At 42.3% G+C, this 27384-nt stretch overlaps 1 protein-coding gene across 1 annotated transcript in view; it reads left to right on the plus strand.

Annotated features, from left to right (window-relative positions):
- CYFIP1 (cytoplasmic FMR1 interacting protein 1) overlaps nucleotides 1-27384 on the plus strand; it is an 84259-nt gene that overhangs the window by 13552 nt on the left and 43323 nt on the right. The window contains exons 6-16 of the mRNA XM_060769821.2: nucleotides 365-546; nucleotides 5125-5221; nucleotides 5406-5534; nucleotides 12627-12731; nucleotides 14102-14193; nucleotides 15519-15636; nucleotides 15746-15868; nucleotides 18787-18912; nucleotides 19013-19179; nucleotides 23725-23872; nucleotides 26285-26438. Coding sequence (XP_060625804.1) covers nucleotides 365-546; nucleotides 5125-5221; nucleotides 5406-5534; nucleotides 12627-12731; nucleotides 14102-14193; nucleotides 15519-15636; nucleotides 15746-15868; nucleotides 18787-18912; nucleotides 19013-19179; nucleotides 23725-23872; nucleotides 26285-26438 — 1441 coding nt within the window. The remainder of the gene's footprint in view (nucleotides 1-364; nucleotides 547-5124; nucleotides 5222-5405; nucleotides 5535-12626; nucleotides 12732-14101; nucleotides 14194-15518; nucleotides 15637-15745; nucleotides 15869-18786; nucleotides 18913-19012; nucleotides 19180-23724; nucleotides 23873-26284; nucleotides 26439-27384) is intronic.

Below are 27384 nucleotides of genomic sequence, written 5' to 3' on the forward strand. Positions count from 1 at the left end.
GTTACCTTCTCACAGAAGCGGTACCTATTGATCTACTCACATTTGCATGTTTTTGAACTGCTAGGTTGGCAGAAGCTGGGGCTAACAGCGGGAGCTCACCCTGCTCCCTGGATTTGAACTGCCAACCTTTCGGTCAGCAAGCTCAGAAGCTCAGCGGTTTAATCCGCTGCGCCACCAGGGGGATCTTTTTTAATGGATACCTTTCACTATACCTTTCATTTTGTGCTCAACGGTGCATGAAATAGTGTTATTAATACATCCTGACAGTTCAGCCCAGGAATTTGAATGTTTTTTCAAACATTGAAATGAAATGTAGCATAACTTATATACTGTCTTTTGTAACATGATTTTTTTTCATCAACAGAGAAATGCAATTGAAAGATTTTGTGGAGAGGTGAAGCGTTTGTGTCATGCAGAAAGAAGGAAGGACTTTGTGTCTGAAGCTTACCTCATAACTCTTGGAAAGTTTATCAACATGTTTGCTGTTTTAGATGAACTGAAAAATATGAAGTGTAGCGTGAAGAATGACCATTCCGCTTATAAACGGTGAGTTGATTTTTGCTGTCTTGCTACACTGCACCAGCTAGTAGCACAGGGAGGTTTTGAATTTGTGATGCCTAGAGCCTTTGTGCTCCATGTCTAAGAAACTTGGTAATAGTAGGTTATTATAACCTATGTAATTTGAGGCTGTCACAGGTTCCATTCAGACAAGCATATTTTCACCTCTTTGTGTGTTTGTGGTTGGGAGTTTTGTTGCATATTGGTCCCACATATATGTAAAATGAGTGTATCTGGAACCATATCGCTACTTTGAGAAAAAAAATGCAATAGCTTTCTCCTTATGCTTGATGTGTTTTAAAATTTGTAATTTTTCATACAGCTTTAAGTAGCTTCCTGTATTAAACTTATGTTTTGATATGGGCAACCTCTGAAAAGAGGTAAAGATGGAGTCCCTTCATATGGAAAAATGCATGTCCTACCACATGTGAAATGGGCTGTAGTACCAATATAGTCTGGTTGTTGTGGTTTGGATGTTAGAATAAGTTTCTTGAGGAATAGGGTTCAAATTGCTATTCAGACATGGAAAAACCACTGGGTGACTGTGGGCAAGGCACACTCCCTCAGACTTAGAGGAAGACTGTGGCAAACCCCCTCTGAATAAATATTGCAAAGAAAGCCCTGTCTTCATTAGTCATGTGCCCAGTAACCTTTCATCTGTTTAATTCGTGTTTTCATACTGTTTGTTTAATTCAGAAGGCACAAAACTGTAAACACCTATCCAGTACGAAATTTACAGCAAAACAAAAGGAAAGTGGGAGCAGTAACCATTTAGTCACCTGCTTTTTGGCACACATGGCACTCCTTATGTGGCCCACGGAGAATGTGCTAGTGTATCTTAAGCCCAGTCTTTAACCTCAGTACTTTTCTGCAGTAGGAGAGGAAAACATCTCAGAATTAGTGGTATCTTATGTTTGTTCTTTTGGACCCGAAACAACAAAGCTCATTCAGAAAAGAGCCCATTTTCGGGAGAGGTGAAAACAGGGCCTTAAGAATGAAACAAACAGAAACGGACAGCGATTCTATGCAAATGCACAAGATGAGTCTTCATACATTGAGTCAGCTTGAAGACATGTAACAACAAACTAGGATAGTGCAGCCACAAGATGGCACTAGTTGTTTGATATATTCAAATTCTATGCTTGGGATATACACCTTTGCCACCGTCACCATAAGGCATGGGATGGTTTTTGTTTATTGAAAGATATGCTTAGGGTAAGTTGAAATAAGAAGAATCTAACATAACTTGCCCAAGATTAGGAACTCTACCCAGGGAACAACTGTCTGGGGCTTTTACCTTTCTTCCCAAATGACACTTTACTCCTCTGCGTAAGAATCTCTTTCTATGGCTGAAAAGTTCATATGGTTTATTAGTTTAACAATATGTTTTATTTAATTTAAATTATTTTTATTGCATTAAACAGCCCAGTCTATTTAATGCTATTTGTATTTGTAGGCCACCCAGATATCTTTTTGATATAGATCAAGGTGGAAATATTTCAAATAATAACAATAATAATAATAATATTAATATTAATAATAATAATAGACTTCAGATGGCTGTCTTTGCCACAAATAGGCAGTTGTGGTCTGTTTTTGGGCTTTATGCACTCTTTTCTTCGCTAAATATGCTAACATTTGAGCAAAGCTGCATAAGACTGAGCAGTTAAAAATGGTAAGCAATAAGAAATTGAACTTCTGAGATAACACCTGCAAAATACTATTTGACAGAAAAGTGCCAGGTGGCTAATTGTGATGTTAATTATGATGAATAGCCTCATTAATCCCTCATTGTTTCCTTTCAGGAAAAAATCTCATGCCATGCACGGTTTTCTTTGTGAAAGAAGACAACCAGCTAGTGTCTGAGTATAAAACCACTTGCATTCAAAGTGGGTGATTGCTTTTAGACTTCTAGCACAGTTTTAAGAATAGTGCAGGAGATAGGGGAGGGTTTCTTTAGCTGGTAGATGAAAACGACACATCTTTGCCATCACTTGATGCGTTGTATAAACATTGGGCATTTGGCTCAGTGCCTCTTATGGATGTGCAGTAAGATCTGAGGAGTGTCTTTTGTGCACTTGCTTGTGTGGATTTCGTTTTTCATGTTTGTAAAGTAGATGCTTCCAGGACTAGTGTCTGGCACACCATTGTAAACATTTTGCACTATTTACCAAAAATAATTGTCTTTGTACCTGCCATAAAATAATTTTTACAGAAATATCCATTTTGTGAAAGGTCAGATACTCACTTTTCAGTTTATTTTATATTGATTCAGTTACCCTTGAAAATAAAGGTTTTAGAGGCTTGTTTTTTAATTTCGTGTCAAAAGCATTGCATAAAATAGTATATCTAAAACTGATAAAACAAAAGAATCACAACCTGCTAGATAGTTTTAGACCAAAAACGAGCAACAGTGACCGCATTGTCTGTAGTTTTAAACAATTCTTCCTCTCTGCATGATGCAGGCCATTCTTGGCGAGCATACAGATGCTGAATTTGTTCTGTTCCACAGTCGCACAAGGTGGAGGATTCTTCTAGGTAGTGCCATTTACCCAGGTTGTCTTTTGATCTGCCAACTCTGCTTCTAAGTCTGTTCGGGGACTTCCAAGTTGTCCTTTCTTGGTTTGCCCCTAGAGGAAGACCCTCGTGGGGGAGCCATCCAGTTGGAATTGCCTGATTTTGCTGTCCACAGTGATATCCTTGCTGTTGCTGGAGAAACATTCAGAGGAGTTGTGATTCTCATGAAACTTTTCCTTGATTTAAGTCTACTGGGAGGAGGCTAATAGCCATATAGTGGATGGCTTTCACAGTGTTCAGCCTTATTCCTCTCGCAATTGGCAACAACTTGCCATCGCACGTTGGGGGGGGGGGGAGCACTGCCATCTAGCTTATAGAATCTATCGACAGGTATTGGTTCGAGACATCCTGTGATTGTTCTACATGTCTTATTTAGTCCTATATTCACCTGCTTCGCGTGGACAAATTTATGCCAGACGGGGCAGGCATACGGGGATGGGGAGGCTCGTGAAAGTGGTAGAGAATCAAGACTAGGGGTGGTGGCAATTAGAGGGTTTTGGTCACAGGGATGAGAGAGAGCATTGGATGCATCGTAAGGTGCACTAGCATCAGTAATACAATTGGGGAGAGGATTTCCTTACATTTTTATATATGAGCAAATAAAATGCCCCCCTTTTCCTATTTCTGTGATTTTTAAAAGGATCAGCTCCAGATGTTAAATATTTGCTGCCAGAAACTGACTTCAAGTAGCAGTAGTTCTGTTTTAATACTACGTTAGGATCAGTGATGCTTGGTGATTTCCATGTCAGTAGATAGTGAGTCCACTCTCAATTGTAGTCCAAATTTGAATGCACCTGAATTTATTTGGGGCACAAGGTTCAGCATTTTGCATAGGTTCTTTAAAAAATTGGACTGCAACCTGGAGAAGATCTGTGGCCTCGTTGACATAGAAGGCACCACAATGTGGATAGGACTTGTAGTGAACTGTTGTCACATTAATTGTCTCCTTGCTTATACAAGTTTTTCAACTGTCCCTTGGAGACAGCCAATAGGGCCAGTCCTTCTGGTGTAAGCATTTTGCTCCTTGGGCTATACTGCACCAGTTTTCAGCAGGAATGCTGCCTGTATACTCTGCAATGCATTCCATATTTTAAACTGTAGACAATGGATGGTTTTACATATGGACTGTATTTCCAGAGTTTCTTCATAAATTCAGATATAGGTGGCTGCAGGTCTTTGCTATGGAAGCCAATAAAATGGAGACGAGAAACTGTCCTGGGAGCAATCTTCTAACTTGGTACCCTCTACAGGCTGGAAGATCTGCCCAAAATGTTTTTTAAAAAAGAGGATCCATTTGTTCCTTGTAGTAGACAAATTTTTAAACATTGGTTAAATTAAAGTGGGAGAGGGTGGTGCAGCCTATTTAAAGGTGAGCTACGACTCCTAAAGATTTCAATGGCAGACAGTTTGCCTCTTATTTTGGCCAGAAAAAGTGTGGTTTTGGTGACCAAAATGGCTTTGGAGGATCACATGTGACATTTGTTTATGTCATCAAAGGCAAATGGATTGAGCCATTCTTCAGCTTACAGAGATCAAAAGATGTTTCCAGTAAAATGGGAAATCTTCATACTAGCTTTTTTCACGGATGGATAGCTCATGCTGCCTTCCTTGCTGCACAGATTCTTACTGCTAGAAAATAATTATATTGACGCAGAATGGAATGTGTTGGATACTACCTGTGTGTCCCATCACACCTAATCCTTTTGCAGTTATGAACTTCTATGTGGCTCAGGAAGTTATACTCTATTATAATACATGCATTATATACCTTGGTGTGAATTGTTTAGTCCTTTGTAGGTGTGTATAAGCACTATCTCAATATCTGATGTTTGGCCAAATGTGTGGGACTGCAACTACTATTGATATGCTGGTTGAGAATGATGTACCCACTTTTGGAGGTTACCATTTGGGGAAGGTTGCAATAGGAATATTCTGTGAATTGTTCTTGTAGAATGTAACATTTCTCCTTTACTCTGCTTTCTTGAAAAGGGCTGCCCAATTTTTGCGTAAAATGGCTGATCCTCAGTCTATCCAAGAATCGCAGAACCTGTCTATGTTTCTTGCCAATCACAACAAGATTACGCAAGTATGTCTTTAAGTTATCAATAATGCACAATATAAATTGTACATTAATTTTGATACAGTATTTTATGTGCTTATTAATAATAGAAAGACAGCCATTTCCCTATGTATATGCTTAGTATTATATGAATATTTTGAATAATGGTTTTTGTTTGCCATTTACAACTTTATCTTGGTTTTAATTCTAGTCTTTGCAGCAACAACTTGAAGTGATTCCTGGCTATGAAGAACTGCTTGCTGATATTGTAAATTTATGCATAGATTACTATGAAAACAAAATGTACCTAACACCGAGTGAGAAGCATATGCTCCTGAAAGTAAGAAGTATTCTTTTGCTGGAACACATTTCATTATGGTGGGGGAGGAAAAGCCATTGAAAATGGTGCAAAATACTCTTGAAAACTTAAAGCTCCATCATCAAGTAGCCCATAATAATGAGTAATTGCAGATTCGCTTTTGTCTGGGTGGCTCTTCTCTACCCCACCTCCATGTGTTCATGAGGAGTTAGGAAGGACTGAAAAGGAATTTATGCGATTCTGTGTCATTCTGTGTCATTGAGCTGAATTACGCAAAAGGCATGCAGAACCAGATTGCTTAGTATCCAGCCGTTAACGCTGGCTTTTAGTGGAATGAATATCGTAATTTTTAAAATGTTGAATAGAACAATGAATTTGTGCACTGAACTCTTTCAGAAGTTCACCTCCTTAAAAATAAAAAAAACTCTTAGAAATTGTTCAAGAAAGCTAATTTAATTGCTTTTCAATTCAGAGTGCCAGGGTTTTGTGTATTTGAATCATTTATTGCTCGAATGCATTGTAGGAGGTAAAATTGGCACAGAAATGAGTAAGGATCCCAAAAAGTATTGTGCTTATTCTTCTTGCCAGTTGATCGGACTCCTTTTTGGGAGAATGCTCTGCATGTCAAAAATCCAGGTGTGACCTTTTATGGCTTCTTATCTTGAGTTGAGACTATAAATTATAAAAATATTTTTGGAAGGCTAAGTATTGTAATGTGCGTTCTTCTAATACCACCCAAATTTGCTACAAGTGCTGAAATAAAGTGTACATGTGTATGCATCTATGTCTGTTTAACTTGGTGATTTTACAGAGATCCTGGTTTTCATTGGGGCATATGTCCAGATTCAGCCTTGTGCTTGGATGCCCCAATTCCAGTGGTGGCCAGGAGTGTGTTTGCACGATTAAGTCTAATCTTCAAATAGCAAACACTCTTGGAGATGTCTTATCTGATCACAGCGACACATGCCTTTGTTACATTTCCTTTTGACTATAGCCGACGTTATGTTGGGTTATCTTTGAATAATACTCAGAAACTCAGAATAGAGCCAGTATAGGAAGCTAGTGGCTCCTTTGCTAGGACAGGTTCATTGTTAACGAAGATGACAAACCTGAAATTCATACCGGGGACATTCCACGAAAAGACATGGCTCATTAGAAAAAACACTGATCCTTGGCAAGGTTGAAGGCAGTAAGAAAAGAGGAAGACCATATTATAGCTGTATAGGATCAATCAAGGAAGCCACAGTCCTGGGTTTGCAAGACCTGAACTGGGCTATTAATGACAGGGTGACTTTGAGATTTTTCATTCCTAGCATCACCATAAGTCGAACTTGTTGTGCTGGCAGCCAAAAACAGCATAAATAAAGAAACAAATGTACTGTTGGAGACATAAATTGTCTGAGCTTATGGTCTTAGAGTACTACTAATTTTTCACAGTCTGAAAAAAATGCATGCAGAACTCCCATATTTCTCTTAAACTCTTAGGAGGCCTCTGCAATTAAGAATGGTACCAGAATGTCTTAGTTTTCTTTTGACTTCCTAATATTGTTTCCTTTTGTGGCATGTCTGCCCCTTGAGGGAGAAGTATTGCCTCATAATTGGTCTTTCTTTGCTGTTCTGAGGAGATTTTTGAGGAGGCTGAAGAGAAGGGTGGCATACTATGTGGCCTTCCAGATAGGCTCTGTATCCCCGGATTTGTTCCTAGGTTTTCTGCTTTAAACTGGATTTATGAGTTCCCACTGCCAAATAGTTTGGGATAATCAGAAAACCTGGGATCGCATCCCCGCATATAGGGCCTGTCTGGAATGGCCCTATGAATACCCCAGTGAAGATAACTGGTTTCTAATATTTATTCTTCGTGTCCTCTGCGAAATCCACACCTATGGGTTTCCCTTCGCGCATGCGCAGAAATCCAGAACATTCTAAGTTTGATGAAATAAAAAATGATTATTTTGAGGCTCCGCCCACCTCCCCGCCCCCTCGTATATATATCCTGCCGCATGCGGGTGAGCTCTAGTTCCTTTTTCCGCGCTAATCAGGCAGCATCTCGGAACGTTCCTCTCTCCATTCTACCGGCTTGGCTTGACTTAAGGACTGTTTTTACTCTACCTCCGTCTTCTCCAACCCCAACTCGGACTGGCTGACTACTCTTTTGATTACAGGCTAAGCATGTCTTCTCCTTATTTCAAAAACTGCTCGGCCTGCGGGGCTACCCTCCCCGAGGCCGATAAACAGTCCAAATGTTTACTATGCTTAGGAGAGGCTCATAATCTCCAGTCATGTGAGATTTGCCTCAGCTTTACAACTAGAGCCCGCAAAGGCAGAGACTCCTCCCTCGGAACAGCAAGCTTCTGCGGCGCGCGTTCCGCGCCGCCGCCAGCGCTCTCTCTCCCCTTCCCCTCATCCCTCTCCTAGCCCCCACCCTTCCAAAAAGGCTAGACTTCATGAGCAATATCACCCCTATGGCCCACAGGATTACCCTTATCACCTCTACCCTCCCCCCCTCCTTACCCTATGTACCCCTTCTACTATCCTCCTCCCCCCACCCCCACCAAGGACTACAGTGCCCATTATCCACCCCAGTTTGGATACCCACAACCTCCACATGCAGCCCCTACAGCCACACTTTCTCATCCCCCAGAAGAACACATTGATCCAGACCCCCCCCCCCAACCACTCCAAGACCCCCTCATTCAGGCTCACCAAGAAATAGAGACAGTGGACTTGGAATCCACAGATGAGACTCCACTTATACATGAACCCCTCCCAGACCCTGACCCTTCTCCCAAGTACTTGGAAGAATTAAAAAAACTCTCTGCCCTGCTAATAAGACTAGTTAGGGCCCTAAATCTGGCTACACCTGAACCCACAGACACTGTGGTAGACCCCTGCTTTACTTCTACTGAACAACAACAGCCCACGTCTACTGTGTTGCCCACCTTACCCTTTCTACTAAAAATCTTGAAACATACTGGAGTTGCCCCGGCTATGATCCCGGCAACTCCCAAAAGGGCAGAAAATTTATACCATATTGATCTCTCTGCAGCTTCATGGCTTTCTAAAATGCCTAAAGCAAACTCCATTGTAACTGATGCTCAACCAAAGCCTGTCCAAACAAACCAGACTTCCCCCTCTGATAAAGAGGGAAGGAAACTTGACTCTATGGCCAAGAAATTCTATTCCTCAGCATGCTTGTTCGCACGCATGGCTCACTATGGGGTTTACATGAGTGTATATCAAGCCTTCCTATGGAACAAAATATCATCCTACCTGGAACTGTTACCCCCAGCCGATCAGCCACTGGCTCTGGCTTTTAAGCAAGAAGCCCTACTTTTGTCATCTTTACAAAAAGATCTTGCAAGGAATACAGCAGACACTGCTGGCAAACTCATTGCAGGCTCGGTGGCCCTTCGTTGCCATGCCTGGCTAAGGGCTGCTATCCTTTCTCAATCACAACGCACCCTCATCGAAAACCTCCCTATGGATGAGGCAGGACTTTTCAATCCTGAGACTGATTCACAACTCGAGCATTCTCATAAAATGAAACAAACGGTCTTCAAATATGACCAACAACCTCACTCTTACCAGCGCCAACGATGGGGCTCATACTACTACCGCCCTCATTACTACAACAGACCTTATAATACCTCCTTCTACAGAGGACGGCAGAGATCTTACACCCAGTCTATGGCCCCGAGACGGCCTCAGCTTCCCTTCAGAGGTCAGTACCGTGGTACCAGGCCCTCCAATAACAATAAACGTCGCTTTTAGCACATCACTAACCATTACCACTCATCCTTCCATACATACATTACCATTCACATACTTCAATAGACTACAGCTTTTTCTTCCAGCATGGCAATCTATCACTACAGATGCCTGGGTTTTGGACATAATTGAAAGAGGATATGCGATAGAGTTTGACACATACCCACCTGTTGGGAAGGTCCTCCTTACACAACCCTCCCAGGAGATTTGGGATGAAGTGCACTCGCTCCTTCAAAAGGGCGCCATATCTCCCAACCCCACAACAATACCAACACCTGCTTTTTTTCTCGATACTTCCTAATAGACAAGAGGGACGGGGGACTGCGTCCCATCCTGGATCTTCGTAGGCTTAACACCTTCATCACACCACGCAAATTCCGCATGGTTACACTTCCTAACATACTACCCTTCATTCCGCCGGGAGCGTGGCTAGCAACGGTGGATCTACGGGATGCCTACTTCCATATCTCAATTAGGAACTCCCATCGCAGGTTCCTGACCTTTGCAGTGCAAGACAAACACTTCTCGTTCAACTTTCTCCCATTTGGCTTGTCCACCGCACCCAGAGTGTTCACAAAATGCATGTCAGTCATAGCGGCACACCTCCGCCATCAAAACATCGTGGTTTTTCCTTACCTGGATGACTGGTTACTTTGTTCTATATCAAGAACGCAACTGTGCAACTATATTCATTACACCTTATCTCTCTTACAGGACTTGGGTCTGGTTGTGAACCAGGAAAAATCCCATCTCACCCCAACCCAACGAATCCAGTTCATCGGAGCCGTCATAGACTCCACCCTCCAAAAGGCCTTCCTTCCAGACGACCGTTTCGCCAACCTTCAGCAAGCAATCCTAAACCTCCAACAATCCCATCGAGCCTCGGCCTGGGCTATCCAGTCTATCCTTGGACACATGTCATCTACTACAAATGTAACCCCATTTGCCCGCCTAAAGATGAGGCCGCTGCACAGATGGTTCATCAAGTCATTCGACCCCCTACGGGAATCTCAATCCCGCATCCTATACCCACCCCACTCCGTCCTCCACTCCCTCTCATGGTGGACAAAGCAATACAATGTTCAATCGGGTATGTCTTTCACCCAACCTCACCCATCCATGTCCCTCACGACAGACGCCTCCAACTCGGGTTGGGGAGCGCACCTCAAAGGTTTCAAATTGAGCTGCCACTGGTCCCCTCGGGACCAAAAATTACATATCAACGCACTCGAGATGATGGCGGTAGAAAGGGCCCTCAGGGCTTTTGTCCGCATCGTTTCAAACCGCAAACTCCAAATTGTGACAGACAACACTGCAGTCAAATATTACATCAACAAGCAAGGGGGAACACGCTCTCACACCTTACTGGCCATATCGACACGAATTTGGGAATGGTGCATCCAGAGGAACATCCTCCTCACAGCCATCCACCTACCAGGCCAGGACAACATACTTGCAGAGTCTCTAAGCAGGTCCTCAAAGAACAACCACGAGTGGCAACTACATCACACACAATTCAAAATTCTCACCCACAAATGGGGCACCCCCAGGATAGACCTGTTCACGTCCCCTGTAAACACACATTGCCCTCTCTACTGCGCAAGGCTCCGCCCTCACGCATCCCCAGGTTGTCTAGGAGACGCCTTTCTGTTCCTGTGGTCTCCATGCCTTCTTTACCTATTCCCACCCCTCCCTCTCCTATCTCCAGTCATAGCCAAAATAATTCAAGACAATACGGATTGCATCCTGATCACCTCCTGGTGGCCACGGCAGCACTGGTTTGTTCCTCTCCTCCACATCTCCAACAAGGAGTTCCTCCGCCTCACCCCAACCCCAGACCTTCTCTCAATAGAGAACGGCCTGGTCCTCCATCCAGACCTTCACTCCCTTTCCCTAACGGCGTGGAGGATCAGACCACAATGAACCTATCCGAAGACGTTTCACGAATTCTGTTGGCCGCCCATAAACCTACCACTAAAAAGTCATATCATTATAAGTGGTCATCTTTTCAAAAAGTTTACTCAAACAGTGGGCTACACGCCCACCTCAGCACCTATTCCTGTGATACTAGACTTCCTTGTTACCCTTTCTAACAAAGATTTCTCCCTTTCCTCGGTTAAATGCTACTTAGCAGCAATCTCCTCTGGTCACAGGAAGTTTGGCTTGCCGTCCCTTTTTCAAGACAACCTTATCCAGTTGTTCCTCAAGGGCTATAAAAACGTTCACCCTCCTACGTCCCTTCCTTCACCTCAGTGGAGCCTAGAGTTAGTGTTATCCCAGTTGTCAAAACCGCCCTTTGAACCAATGGCCTCTGCCGACATTTCCCACTTGTCTTGGAAAACGGCATTTCTCGTGGCTATTACGTCTGCTAGGCGATCGAGCGAGTTGACGGCTCTACGTTCAGATCCTCCATACATTAGGTTCCATGACAACAAAGTGGTCCTCCGGACCAATGTTACGTTTTTGCCCAAAGTTGTTTCTCATTTCCATATGTCACAAGATATTGTTCTGCCAGCCTTTTTCCCTAACCCATCCTCCCCGTTGGAGGTAGCGTTACACTCCCTTGATGTTAAGAGGGCACTTTCCTTTTATCTGCATAGGACCTCCACCTATAGGAAGTCCCCTAAGTTGTTTTTGAAATACAGAAAAGACATGCTGGGCCACCCTATATCATCTCAGGGGTTGGCCTCCTGGATTGTTTCGACAATCCAACTAGCTTACCAATTGGCAAAGAAAGAACCTCCTTCTCACATCGTGGCTCACTCGACACACTCAGTGTCCACGTCCCAAACTTTTCTTCGAGGAGTCCCCTTGGACCAAATCTGTAGAGCAGCCACGTAGTCTACTCCCTCCACGTTTGTCTCTCACTACAAGTTGGACATACAGGCAAAGAAAGACGCTGCATTTGGCAGAGCCGTCCTCTTCTCCTGCGTGGCATGACCCACCTCCTGGTCAGTAGCTTGCTATTCACCCATAGGTGTGGATTTCGCAGAGGACACGAAGAATAAATTTAGGTTGCTTACCTGTAACCATATTTCTTCGAGTGTCCATCTGCGAAATTCACACAACCCGCCCGTCCTCCCCTCTGTCATGCCTCTAGACCTAGCTGCGATTAGCGCTGGGGAACTAGAGCTCACCCGCACACGGCAGGATATATATACGAGGGGGCGGGGAGGTGGGCGGAGCCTCAAAATAATCATTTTTTATTTCATCAAACTTAGAAAGTTCCGGATTTCTGTGCATGCGCGAAGGGAAACCCATAGGTGTGAATTTCGCAGATGGACACTCGAAGAAATACGGTTACAGGTAAGCAACCTAAATTTTTGTTTGTTTGCTTCTTTTCAGGTCATGGGTTTTGGTCTGTACCTGATGGATGGCAGTGTCAGTAACATCTATAAGCTGGACGCAAAAAAAAGGATAAATCTTTCCAAGATTGATAAGTTTTTTAAGGTTGGTTAAAATAACAGTAGTTCTCAACTATTAGTCATCTAGAATTCTCTTAGATCTCGATTCCTAAAAGCCCCATCCAAAATGACCAATAATAATAATAGTAATAATAATAATAATAATAATAATAATAATAATTCTTTATATCCCGCCACCACCTCCCCTGAGGGACTTGGGGCGGCTTACAAAGGCACTCCAGGATGCAACATATAACATAGCCTCTGGGAAATGAAGCCCAAAATATCTGGCAGACCAGGAGATAAGAACCTCTGATTTAAAACTTGTGGATATGTATATTTACATACACTTTAAACAGTTAGGAAACCACAAATATGTCCTGCTCTTGAAAGTGTTCTTAGTCTGTATGCTTCAGATACTTAATGGCAGTGATGCTATATGTATGTATAATTCTTCACGCTCAGTTCTGTGTTCTCCTGCTGGGAGGGACCCCTGCTGCTATCAGTTGCTGGTGGAGAATGGAAAAGATGGGGTGGGTGATTTGTACCATGGGGAAGCAGCTAGTCTCAGCTTGGTCAAGGTATAGGATAGAGATTCTGGAATGGAGCTTGACAGATGCTGGGTGGTGAATGGTGATGACAAAAATGTAATAATAGTCCTTCATGCCTAGTCCAGAAAAAGACTTACACCTAATTAAGCTGGATTTATGGATGTCATTGATAGGGTGCTCAATGAAATACTAGTGTCTGGGGTAAAGGTCAGAATAATATACAAAATTGGCTCTTTGCCTTTTTTGTTATCTGAGAAGTAACCTCTAAATTACATGATTTTTTTTTGGGAGGGGAAAAAAGTGCTGTAAATGTTAGCATAGGGCTTTGTAAAAAAAAAAAAAGAAACCCTCACATAATCACAGAATTGAGATTCCTAATACCAGGTGCTATGCTAGTAAAGGTAAAGGTTTCCCTTGACATTAAGTCTAGTTGTGTCTGACTCTGGGGGTGGTGCTCATCTCCATTTCTAAGCCAAAGAGCCGGCGTTGTCCAGCATGACTGCATGGAGCGCCATTATTTTCCTACCTATTGATCTAGTCACGCTTGCATGTTTTCAAACTGCTAGGTTCACAGAAGCTGGGCCTAACAGCGGGAGCGCACCCTGCTCCCCGGATTCAAACCACCAACCTTTCGGTCAGCAAGTTCAGCAGCTCAGCGGTTTAACCCACTGCGCCACCAGGGGACTTCTGCACCTATTCTACTATATTTGAATTAAGCCTTGGGAGACTTTTATATAAATGTGATGGCCTTATGTGCTTTCTAATTTTCTAATTGTAGCTTGTATCTTTTCTAATTCTTGTTTGGAGGAATAGATATGAATTGCATATCAGATTTTACTTAATTTGTTTTCTCTTTTGAGTATAGCAGCTGCAGGTAGTTCCATTGTTTGGCGATATGCAGATCGAACTGGCAAGATACATTAAGACTAGTGCTCACTATGAGGAAAATAAGTCTAGGTAAGACTGAAAAGAGGCAAACCTACCTTGCTAAAACAGTAACAAACCTGCTGCAACTTTTTTTCTAACGTAAACAGAGGTTATTTGTTAGAGCAAAATGGCAGTATCTTTGTAAGTTGCTTGTTGTGGACTTAACAACTTGTGTTTCATACATTTTCTTGAGTAGGGATGCGCATTGTATTGCTTTTTTGGGTTTTAAAGCATTATGGCTTCCACCAGCCCTACCGGTGTGGCCAGTTAGGAATTGTAGTCCAGTGAAAGGCTGTCTACCCCAGTCTAACGGAAACAGGATTATTTAAATAATCAAATATTGACATTAGCAACTATATTCAGAAAAAATGACTCTTGTTTTAACTCTTTTTACATATTACACTATATACAGTGTTCCCTCACTTATCATGGGGGTTCCGTTCCAGGACCACGCGCAATAAGTGAAAATCCGCAAAGTAGGGATACTATATTAATTTTAATATTTATACATTATTTTATATATTTTATATATTATTTTCTTACCTGCACTTCCTTACCCACCTCTCGGCCCATCCCGAGGGCGCCTGCCTGCCTCCCTGGCCTCTACCAATTTATGGAATTTATGGTTTAGGAAGTGTACTTAGGCTCAAAGCCTTAAATGTTGTCCCCCTCCCAGTCCCAAATATATGGTATAACATAATTTATACTTTGAACTCATGAAAATAGTTTAAGTTGGATATTCCTAGTTCAGTTGTTCTCAAGCTGTGGATTCCCAGGTGTTTTGGCCTACAACGCCCAGAAATCCCAGCCAGTTTACCACCTGTTTGGATTTCTGGGAGTTGAAGGCCAAAACACCTTGTGGACCTACAGATTGAGAACCACTGCCCTAGTAGATGCAGTAGTGCATAGCCATATGTTGCACTATGGCATATCTGTTTTTCCCCCCAGTAATTAATGGAAGGACTACAATGCATGGAAAATGCTTCCTGGAATAGAACAAAGGGTAATCACATTTGTGGTTCTTTTGCAAAGAGGGCTTTGCCTTCCAGGATATGCCTACTCATACACTGTTTTGTGTTGTCTTATCTTCTGAAGACTATACAAGTATGCAGTTAACAATAAAATAGCTTTAAATCTATTGGATTTCAGAGGTGAAACTCTTCAGCTATATCCTTCTCTCCCAAAACCAGGCAGCAAGAATTCTCCAAATCTATACCAGAGATCTCCTGATGGATTGCCATGCTCTACTGTTGTCTGTTTTGTCAGGTTGATAGCATTTAAAAGGGGAGAATCTTCCTTTTCTTCCTTTTCATAATTTATTGTTTTGTTTGTATTTGTTTCCTCTCTTATTGTAGATGGACATGCACTTCCTCCAGCAGCAGTCCCCAGTACAACATCTGTGAACAGATGATTCAGATAAGAGATGACCATATGCGTTTTATTTCAGAACTGGCTCGATACAGCAATAGTGAGGTTTGTGAATTAATGCAGGATAAGGGCAGGTCTTATGTGGAGATATTCTCTTATCATAACAGTCTGATGTGCTACTGTTTCTGCACTAACGATGATGGTTTTGTTACAGGTAGTGACTGGATCAGGCCGTCAAGAAGCTCAGAAAACAGATGCCGAGTATCGAAAACTTTTTGACCTTTCTCTCCAGGGCCTCCAACTTCTGTCTCAGTGGAGTGCACATGTTATGGAAGTGGTATGTGAACCAGTAGACAGGGGGAAATTATGAGGGAGAAACAGGGGAAATGTAATTCCCCATCTTTAGTTTCATAAATAATATCTAGATTGTACATCTTTAACAAGCATCTCCAGACTTTATTCCAAGCCTTATTTCTAGACTTACATGAGAAATATCTAATTGAAGGAGTCTTGGTAGACTCTAAGCCATTACACTTAACATATGACTCAATGTCACATTTCATAGAGTCATAGTTGGAAGAGACCTCATGGTCCATCCAGTCCAACCTCCGCCAAGAAGCAGGAAAATCGCATTCAAAGCACTCCCAACAGATGGCTATCCATCCAGCCTCTGTTTAAAAGCTTCCAAAGAAGGAGCCGCCACCACACTCTGGGGCAGATAGTTCAACTGCTGAACAGCTCTTACAGTTAAGAAGTTCTTTCTAATGTCCAGGTGGAATCTTCTTTCTTGTAGTTTGAAGCCATTGTTCTGTGTCCTAGTCTCCAGAGCAGCAAAAAACAAACCTGCTCCCTCCTTCCTATGACTTCCTGTCACATATTTATACATGGCTATCATGTCGTCTCTCAGCCTTCTCTTCTTCAGGCTAAACATGTCCAGCTCTTTAAGCTGCTCCTCATAGGGCTTGTTCTCCTAACCTTTGATCATACTAGTTGCCCTCCTCTTGACACACTCCAGCTTGTCAACATTTCCCTTAAACCAGGGGTCCACAAACTTTTTAAACAGAGGGCCAGGTCACAGTCCCTCAAACTGTTGGAGGGCCAGATTATAATTTGGGAAAAAAATGAATGAATTCCTATGCACGCTCCACATATCTTATTCGTAGTGCAAAAAACACTTTAAAACAATACAATAATTAAAATGAAGAACAATTTCAACAAATATAAACTTATTAGTATTTCAATGGGAAGTGTGGGCCTGCTTTTGGCTGATGAGATACGATTGTTGTTATTGTTGTATGCTTTCAAGTCGTTTCAGACTTATGTTGACCCTGAGCGAGGGCCGGGTAAATGACCTTGGAGGGCCACATCCGGCCCCCGGGCCTTAGTTTGAGGACCCCTGCCTTAAACTGTGGTGCTCAGAATTGGACACAGTATTCCAGGTATGCTCTGACCAAGGCAGAATAGAGGGGTAACATGACTTCCCTGGATCTAGACATTATACTCTTATTGATGCAGGCCAAAATCCCATTGTTTTTTTTAGCCACCGCATGACATGGTTGGCGCATGTTTAACTTGTGCACGAGGACTCCAAGATCTTTTTCACACATACTGCTGTCGAGCTAGGCATCCCCCATTCTGTATGTTTGCATTCCATTTTTTCTGTCTTAAGTTGAGTATCTTGCAACTGTGAGCTGTGTAATTTGTGTAGTACCCACCCTGGCATAGAATGTCCAAATTCCATGTCATAATATTCACATCAGAAGGCAAAACAACCAGCTGGTATGTACATGCCAACTAATGGGTAGAACCCACTGCAAACTATTGCTGGCTTCACTTTTCTTGTGGATCATATAAATGTCTTTGCTGGCTTCATATATTCTGTATGATATGGGTGAGAAGCATCCTTTGAACACAACAACTGCCATATAAGTGTGTTACGTGGTAGCAGTAGTGTAAGACTAGCTTAACAGACACATTCATAAAATACATTTTAATGCTAATCCCATGAATTCTATATTTTCAGAAGTAGGATTAGAACGGAATGAACAGATGCTTTAATAGGACTTTGTCTTATATCTGATTTCATAACCATTTTGAAATTTACTGGTCAGTATGTAAACACTGCAGGTCATAGCCCACAATAATGGTTATTGCAGGGGGTTTTTTAACTTCTTGGGAGAAGAACAGTGACCAATCTCGATAAAATGGTGAAGGGTAGAGACACCACACTGGCAACGAAGGTCCGCATAGTAAAAGCAATGGTATTCCCCACAGTAATCTACGGATGTGAGCTGGACCATAGGGAAGGCTGAGCAAAGGAAGATAGATGCTTTTGAACTGTGGCATTGGAGGAAAGTTCTGGGAGTGCCTTGGACCTCAAGAAGATCCAACCAGTCCACAATCCAGGAAATAAAGCCCAACTGCTCATTGGAGGGAAGGATAGTAGAGGCAAAGGTGAAGTACTTTGGCCACATCATGAGAAGTCAGGAAAGCTTAGCGAAGACAATGATGTTGGGGAAAACGGAAGGAATAAAGGAAGAGGGGCCAACCAAGGGCAAGATGAATGGAGGTTATCCTTGAAGTGACTGGTACATGAGGTAACGAAGAGTCGGAAGCGACTGAACTAGTAAACAACAACTGGTTACAACATTATATATGCAGCACTTGGAAGATGGAGTGGAGCTCATGTCTAAGAATGGCTTTGAAAGGAACCAGGAATTACATGGCACTCAAAGATCAAACGCATCATAGAAATGTACAATTTAAAGTGCTACACTACACATCAAAGGTTTTAGCCAGAGGAAATTGAAATTGCGCTTGAGTTACTTGTTAGCCTGTAGTTTAAACATCAGAGCAATATGGTAGACTACTGGCAAAATGGCCCCATGATAACCTCTAATTATGGACTAGTCATATATTATCACTAATGGCACTCATGAATCACCATATTCATTAAAGTTACAGTATACCTCACTTTTGTAGGATCGGAGTAAATACAGAATTGTATATGTGCATCTGTTCATATTAATTGTGAATGCAGAAGGTGGCTTCCTTATACAGATGAGGTTTTACTATTATGCTATCTTAGGGTTTGCACCCAATGTTCTAGTAAAACTATTCACAGTTGCTATCCCAGAGGTTCAAAGAGTATACAAGCTTTCAGTTGGACTTGATGCATGTGGCCCTTCATGTTGCAACTTCTCAGGCTGACTTTTGTTGACTATGTGCCATTCTTATTCTTCATCTCATCTGCAGTATTCTTGGAAGCTTGTGCATCCAACTGACAAATACTCTAACAAAGATTGCCCAGACAATGCTGAGGAGTATGAAAGAGCAACACGATATAATTATACCAGCGAAGAGAAGTTTGCTCTTGTTGAGGTAAGGGGAAAAGATGCCTTTGCAGAATATATCCTTTCCCCAATTCTCTGTGTGATTTGGTTTTATTATGCAAAAATAACTCTCCCCAACCCCTGTGCAGGTGATCGCCATGATTAAAGGATTGCAGGTATTGATGGGCAGGATGGAAAGTGTCTTCAATCATGCTATTCGCCATACCATCTATGCTGCTCTTCAGGACTTTGCCCAAATTACACTTAGAGAGCCCTTAAGACAAGCAATCAAGAAGAAAAAGAATGTCATCCAAAGGTGATGTTAGTACTTTCTTGTTCCATTAAGGTTTTTTTTTATTGGAATTGGATATGGAATTGACTGGAATGGTGGTACGGATATTAAGACTGTTTTTTACTGTTTTAATGAATGTTTTACTTATTGTTTTAATTGTTATTATATTGCTGTATTATATGTAGTGGCATCGAATTGCTGCCAAATGTAAGCCATCCTGAGTCCTCCTTCGGGGGTTGAGAAGGAATGGGATAGAAATACTGGAAATTAAATAAATAAATAAATAATCCAGAAACGCACAGTATCTGTTAAAGAGGACAAGGGTTTGCTTTTCTGATGAATATATGTCATACCCATCACATATACCATCACTGTCTAACATTGCCAAAAGGAAACTTTAGCATTTTAAATAAACCATCACTGGACCCCACTAAATTCGACAACTATCAGCCAGTTTCCAATCTCCCCTTCTTGGGCAAAGTCTTGGAACGTGTGGTGGCCTCACAACTCCAGGTATTCTTGGTAGACACGGATTATGTAGACCCGGCACAGTCTGGCTTTAGGCCGGGACATGGTACCGAGACAGCCTTGGTCGCCTTAGTGGATGATCTGCGCCGGGAGCTCGACAGGGGGAGTGTGTCCCTGTTGGTGCTGCTGGACCTCTCAGCAGCCTTTGATACCGTCGACCACGGTATCCTTCTGGGACGCCTCGCAGGGATGGGTCTTGGAGGTACTGTTCTGCAGTGGCTCCGGTCATTCCTAGAGGGTCGATCTCAGAAGGCGTTGTTGGGGGACACCTGTTCAACCCCACAACCATTGTCTTGTGGGGTTCCTCAGGGCTCAATATTGTCTCCCATGTTGTTTAACATCTACATGAAGCCGCTGGGGGAGATCATCCGGAGTTTCGGGGTACGGTGTCATCTGTATGCAGATGATGTCCAACTCTGTCACTCCTTTCCACCTGCTACTAAGGAGGCTGTCCAGGTCCTGAACTGGTGCTTGGCCGCTGTGACGGTCTGGATGAGGGCGAACAAATTGAAATTGAATCCAGACAAGACAGAGGTACTCCTGGTCAGTCGCAAGGCCAAACAGGCCATAGGATTACAGCCTGTGTTGGATGGGGTCGCACTCCCCCTGAAGACGCAGGTTCACAGCTTGGGTGTGACCCTGGACTCATCGCTGAGCCTGGAACCCCAGGTTTCGGCGGTGACCAGGGGAGCATTTGCACAGCTAAAGCTTGTGCGCCAGCTGCGCCCGTATCTTGGGAAGTCTGACTTGGCCACGGTAGTCCATGCTCTGGTTACATCCCGTTTAGACTACTGCAACGCTCTCTACGTGGGGTTGCCTTTGAAGACAGCTCGGAAGCTCCAACTAGTCCAATGCTTGGCAGCCATGATTTTAACAGGAGCGGAGCACAGGGAGCATACAACCCCCCTGTTGCGCCAACTCCACTGGCTACCGATCTGCTACCGGGTTCAATTCAAAGTGCTGGCATTGGCCTTTAAAGCCCTAAACGGTTCCAGCCCAAGCTACCTATCCGACCGCATCTCTGCCTATGAACCCACCAGGACTTTGAGATCTTCCGGGGAGGCCCTGCTCTCGATCCCGCTTGCTTCTCAAGCACGGCAGGCGGGGATGAGAGATAGGGCCTTCTCGATGGTGGCTCCTCGGCTGTGGAACGCCCTTCCTACGGACATTAGACTAGCACCATCTCTAATGGTATTCCGCAAAAAAGTGAAGACCTGGCTGTTTGAGCAGGCGTTCGAATAATTATTGGTTAATGAACACTGGAATGGAACAATGGATGACGAATCTGGAACATGTTTTTGATGACGAGACGACAGTGAATGGGTATTGTAGTAACTGTTTATTAATTGTGTAATGTGTTAGGTTGTTTGTTTTTATACTGTAGCACTGAATTTTTGCTGTTCGTATTTGTTGTGAACCGCTGTGAGTCGCCTTCGGGCTGAGAACAGCGGTATATAAGTAAGGTAAATAAATAAATAAATAAATAAAATCTACAATGAGTACCAGAAGAGCTCTAGTAAAATGTAGATAGGGTACCTGAGATCCCAACGATCTCATAGATCAGTAGTCACAGCCCTAGTGATAGCTCCAAGGCAAAAAGTCAAATTTAAAAATTGGCAAGATCATGCCCTCTGTTTTTCCTATGTCTGGAGAGGGAGCAATTGTGCATGCTCTCACCAGTCAGCCAAGATTACATGGCAGTGTATTCATTTAGCTATGCTTAATATTTGCCAGAGTTCAGGGAAGAACTCCAGCTCCCAAATGCTGCATATATAATGCTTTAGCCAGAGGCAACTCTGACTAAAGCTCTTATGTTTAATGGTTTTAATTGATTTTAAGTTATATGTAGTTATTAGTTATTATGATCTCTTTATGTACTGTATGTTGCCGTTGAATTTTTGCCATTAGCATGTTGTAAACCGCCTTGAATCCCCCCAGGGGTGAGGAAGGTGGTATATAAATACAGTAAATAATAATACATAATAGGGAGCAGTGAATGAGGAGAAAGGCATGGCTGCTTCAGCTAAACCGGTCTTTCACAATTACACTGGAAATTCATTTCCTCATAGCTGTAATAACCTGATTGTCTGGAAGGAAACTAACAGGTTTCCCTTGCAGATTGGTTTAATTTTGTTGCATATATCTAGCGCTTCCAAAAATGTCTTTGTTGTCATGTTGACTGCATTGGTCATATTAATACTATAATTCCAAACTGAATGCCCCTGTTACACACCATCAAATTGAAGAATGCTCCAGATATTGAAAAAGAAGGGGCCCTTGGCATTGTTTGACTCGCTAGCTCCATCCTGAGTTGTGGGAGTTTGAGAAGGAAGTCTATGCATAGATCTTGTTTACAACTAGAACCCCAATAATTCAAGGTTCAGCTTCTGTGGAAACCTTGCAGCTGGCCACACCATTGGGCAGAGTGACCCAGCTGCCTCTTGTAGCACACGTTAGGTAATGCAAAAATGAAACAAAATTTGTTAATGTGGTGGGGAAAGAAGAATTTGCAGTATTTCCTGCCTTAGGTGCTAGTATAACTTGTCTGGCCTTGGCTACAGTTTAAAATTGATGGGAGGGAATCTGTCTCCGGAAATGAAATGTCTTGGACAGGCCCTGGTAGCTTGCACGCATTTAGTGCCAAGCAATACATGTGCTGGGTAGCTGTGAGTTTTCCAGGCTGTATGGCTGTGTTCCAGAAGCATTCTCTCCTGACGTTTCACCCACATCTATGAGAGGCATCCTCAGAGGTGATGAGGTATATTGGAAACTAGACAAGGGGTGTATATATAGCTGTTGAAGGTTCGGGGTAGGAGAAAGAACTCTTGTCTGTTGGAGGCAAGTGTGAATGTTGCAGCTAATCAACTTGATTAACATTGCAAAGCCTTGCAGCTTCAAGCCCTGGGTGATTACTGCCTGAAGGAATCCTTTGTTGGGAGTGTTAGCTGGCCCTGATTTTTCATGTCTGGAATTCCCATGTTTTCAGAGTGTTGTTTTTATTTACTGTCCTAATTTTTTAGTTTTTTAATACTGGCAGCTAGATTTTGTTCATTTTCATGGTTTCCCCCTTTCTGTTGAAATTGTCCACATGCTTGTGGATTTCAATGGCTTCTCTGTGTAGTCTGACATGGTGGTTGTGAGAGTGGTCCAGCACTTCTGTGTTCTCAAATAATATGCTGTGTCCAGGTTGGTTCATCAGGTGCTCTGCTATGGCTGACTTCTCTGGTTGAGTCTGCAGTGTTGCAACATGTGTTGCTAAACCGACAACATTAATGTATCCTATTCTTCCTTCAATGCATCATTTATTATTTATTTATTTACTACACTTTTATCTCCCCCTTTTCTGCTCGAAGGCGACTCAGGGCGGCGTACAGACTGGCAACATTAGATGCCGAACACACATAAATACATCAATTAAGATTAAATCACATAATAAAATTCATGATAAAACAGTTTAAAACTATAAATATCCATGACTTCCAGGTTAAAATCCATGCCCATTTGCATCGTTAAGCCGTTCCATATTCGTTCACAATACTGAGTTATCTGGTTACAATGAGGTTCCAAAAGCTTGCTTGAAGAGCCAGGTTTTCACTCTTTTCCTAAAGGTCAGGAGGGAGGGGGCCAATCTCATCTCCCCAGGAGGGGAGTTCCACAGCCAAGGGGCCACCACTGAAAAGGTCCTGTCTCTCGTCCGCGCCAAACATGCCTGTGAGGCAGGCAGGACTGAGAGCAGGGCCGCCCCAGAAGATCTTAAATTTCTGGAAAGTTCATAGGGGGAGACATGTTCTGATAAGAGGTTTTAGTTGTGCTTGAATTCATAGTAGTAAATCTAAAAGAAACACCCTCTTCCTATTATTTAACAACTGGAACTCCTGGAAAAAGAATTCACAAATGAATGCAGACCCTTGTATTAGGTAGTCATATTGGTTGGTGCATGCTTAATATTTTGTTGATATATGTGGTGTGCTTAGAAAACATGGGCCAGAATGCTTGTGGTTCCATGGTTCGTGCTCATAGTCCTGCTTTGCCCGTGCTTAGTGTTCTCCAGGCCATCAGAAAGACGGTGTGTGACTGGGAAGGTGGGCGCGAACCATTCAATGATCCTGCTTTGCGAGGAGAGAAAGATCCCAAAAGTGGCTTTGACGTCAAAGTCCCAAGACGAGCTGTGGGTCCCTCTAGTACCCAGGTAAGACTCTCTGTACTAATTCTGGCTTGTGTGTCACTGACTGATATAGGAATTACTGCAGAGTGAACCCATTTAAAAAGATTAGTTATATAAATCCTGTGTAAATCGGGATTAGTCAAAGACTCCCATGGAGGGGGTACTGTCACTTTAATTTTCTATGCTGATTATACCTCCCTCATCTTCTCCTAGTCTTTTGGTTTCCATGGGAATGCTTCTGTGTTTAAACTGTGTTTTACAAGTACCGTATGTCTGATTACTTATGTTTACATTCCTGCACATATATGCCTCTTAATTGTTTTCAATATAAATCAACCTTCTGATTCAATGATGATTCTCTGTCGACGGTGGATTCTTGTGTGCTTTCTTTTTATATAGCTTTCTTTGGTTTTTATTTATAAGAGCGTAAAAGAGAGTTTGCCTCCTATACTTCAAATAATGCCTGCCTTTTGAACTCTGTGGAATTGATCTCCATCTTGGCCATTTTAAGTGTGGCTCGTTGTGAACAAATGTTTAGTGGTCGTGATGTATTTTAGAACAAACGCTTGATAGAAATTTGGAAAAATACGTTAAAAATAAAGATGGCGGCTTACATTGAGAAGCCGCAATCTAGAAAAAAAACCAATCTGCCATATCAAATTGGACTTTGGGGTTGCTGTTTTTGAACCACAGCTGCCAAAGGCTTATATCTTTTTGAATTGCAGAATCATTCAAGATCAGTTTGTAATGTCTTGCTATTCAATGGTGGTGGTGGGATATTTTTTTTTGCATGTGCCTGAATTTGAACATAAATTGTCACCAGTTATTTTCCTCTTGGGATTTCTTTCACTACCAGATTATCTATGCTTTCCCCCTCTTCTGGATCTTTACTGCTTATTCATATTAGAAATATAACAGTCTACTGAACATAGCAGTCTTGAAGTAATATTGCCATGTAATGTGTTTAAGGGTATGGCCAGAGTCAGTGTTGGTGTGAATTTTCCAGGCTGTAAGACCATGTTCCAGAAGCCACTCTAACAACTACTACACAGAGAAGCCATTGAAATCCACAAGCATGTGAACAATTTCAACATAAAGGAGGAAACCATGAAAATGAACAAAATCTGGCTACCAGTATTTAAAAAAAACTCATGACAGTAAATAAAGAGCAACACTCAAAATACAGGGGAATTCCAGACAAGAATCAGTCAGGGCTAGATAACACCTCCTAACAAAGGATCCCCAAGCAGGAAGCAGCCAGGCTTTGAAGCTACAAGGCCATTCAGTGCTAATCAAGATGGCCAATTGCAACATTCACACTTGCCTCAAGCAGAGAAGAGTTCTTTCTCCCACCCTGGACATTCCACAGATATATAAACCCCACTTGCCTAGTTTCCAACAAACCTCATAACCTCTGAAGATGCCTGTCATAGATGTGGGTGAAACTTCAGGAAGGAATGCTTCTGGAACATAGCCACACAGCCCGGAAAACTCACAGCAACCCAATGATTCCAGCCAGGAATCCTTTCACAACACATTAAACAGTTATTTACACAATAGAAAGAAAGCACACAATAGCAACAAATTTCCCCCTAAAACAGTGTTTCTCAACCTGGGGGCCAGGACATGGCTATACAGCCCAGAAAACTCACAGCAACTCTGTTTAAGAGTATGTCCTTCAGTCATTTCTAGATAATATACTACTGTGTTGGAAATAAACATTTTGATAATTGGGGAAAAGAAATAACCAGTGGATTATGAAGAAATTAGTTTTTTTTCTCTTTCCCCATCTGATCTGTCATGATCCAACAGCTCAAAAATACATTCCCTTACGAGCATTTTTGGGAATCTTACCAAATGAGTAGGCTTCATCTGTCCACTTTATTTATAGGCAATATTCCTTCAGCATTCTTCACTATCTTACTGTTTCCCTCTTAATGGACTAATATATATTTTCTCCAGTTCTGTGTTTTCTATACTTCTTTATTTACCCCAGTGTTTTTAAATTAACCTGCTCTCTCTTCTCCCCCTCTGCCTCTTCCTTCTTTGTTGGTTTTTAGCTCTACATGGTTCGCACTATGACAGAGTCCTTAAACTCTGCTGAGCTGTTGAAGCAGCTCAGATCTCTGGGAATGGAAAAGTTATTGCATGTGATAAACAAGTTTCTGAGGCAGTCCTACATCTATCCCACCCTTTTAACCTTTGGTGGTAAGGCATTACTTATTATTTTTAAATAATGTGGTGACATCATCTCTTCCACTAAAAATGTGGTCCTTTTGAATACTTTCCCCCCCTTGAGTTAATAACTTTTGAACTTCCTTATCAGGTTTCAATTTGAAGTGGAGCACTCTTTTGACAGTGTGTTTTCAGTGATGCTGAACTAATGTGCCGTGTATGTTTTTCCTCCCATCACAACTGTTCTGTTTAATAACACAGCTGTACATGGTGAGAACCATGTTAGAGTCCCTCATTGCTGACAAAAGTGGTTCCAAGAAAACCTTGAGAAGTAGCCTTGAGGGCCCCACCATATTGGACATAGAAAAATTCCACCGAGAGTCTTTCTTCTACACTCACTTGATAAATTTCAGTGGTAAGATATGCTGATGATCGGTGTCCAGCTTTAGCATGTCCTAATATGTGTTACATACCTGGGAAAATGTTTCCGATTTTGTGTGGCTTACTTAACTTGAAACTGTGCCTGGGGCTTGGCTCTCATAGGTCCTGTTGAATAGCAGCATGCTGAACCACTCAGACCATTTTTCTGATCCAACAGCACTCTTATTTTTTTAACATTTTGGCATATGACAGATAAAACTGGAGTTAATAAATTATGTGTTTTATATGTTTTTTCCAGTTGACGGGACCTTCCTTTCTTCCCTTCTAAAATTTTCATCTAACAAGACATGCTGATATCAGTTCTAGAGTACTGTATTAGCAAAAATATATGATGAATCTGTTTTTAAATTCATCTCAAGACAGAAACTCTTGTCTGGCTGCCATTATCTCGGAAGCATGTTGTTCTGGTAGTCTACTGACATGTGTTTAGTCTAGTCACACCACATTGTGTTGTCTTTCTTATACGTTTCCTTATTGGAGCTTTCTGTGTGAGGAGAAAGTTCATGTTTTGGTGCTTTTCACACACAGTGCCATATTACCCTTAGTGTCCACGCTTTGGTTACATCAGTGGTTCCCAACCTGTGGTCCGTGGACCACCAGTAGGCTGCAAGAATGAAAATATGATCCGCGGCCTCACCATTACTACATTGTTGCCTCAAAACCAGGCAGCAACGAGAGTGACTGGTCTCATGAAACTCTTTTATAGTGCCGAGGCAGCAGGGATGTCAAGAGGGGAGAGGCTGACTATCCACGAAAGATTACTACTACCACCACATCAGCTCTAGATTATTAAATATGGTTTTCTGTGCACAAGCAGATGGCAACTACTGGATGGCATATGTTTTGTATGTATCAGAAACTAGCAGTGATGTGGTTTTTCAGTTTCCTGAATTAGCACCTCAAATAATCAAACCGAATAT

The sequence above is a fragment of the Anolis sagrei genome, chromosome 3, assembly GCF_037176765.1.
Source record: "Anolis sagrei isolate rAnoSag1 chromosome 3, rAnoSag1.mat, whole genome shotgun sequence".
In the NCBI taxonomy this organism is placed as follows: domain Eukaryota; kingdom Metazoa; phylum Chordata; class Lepidosauria; order Squamata; family Dactyloidae; genus Anolis; species Anolis sagrei.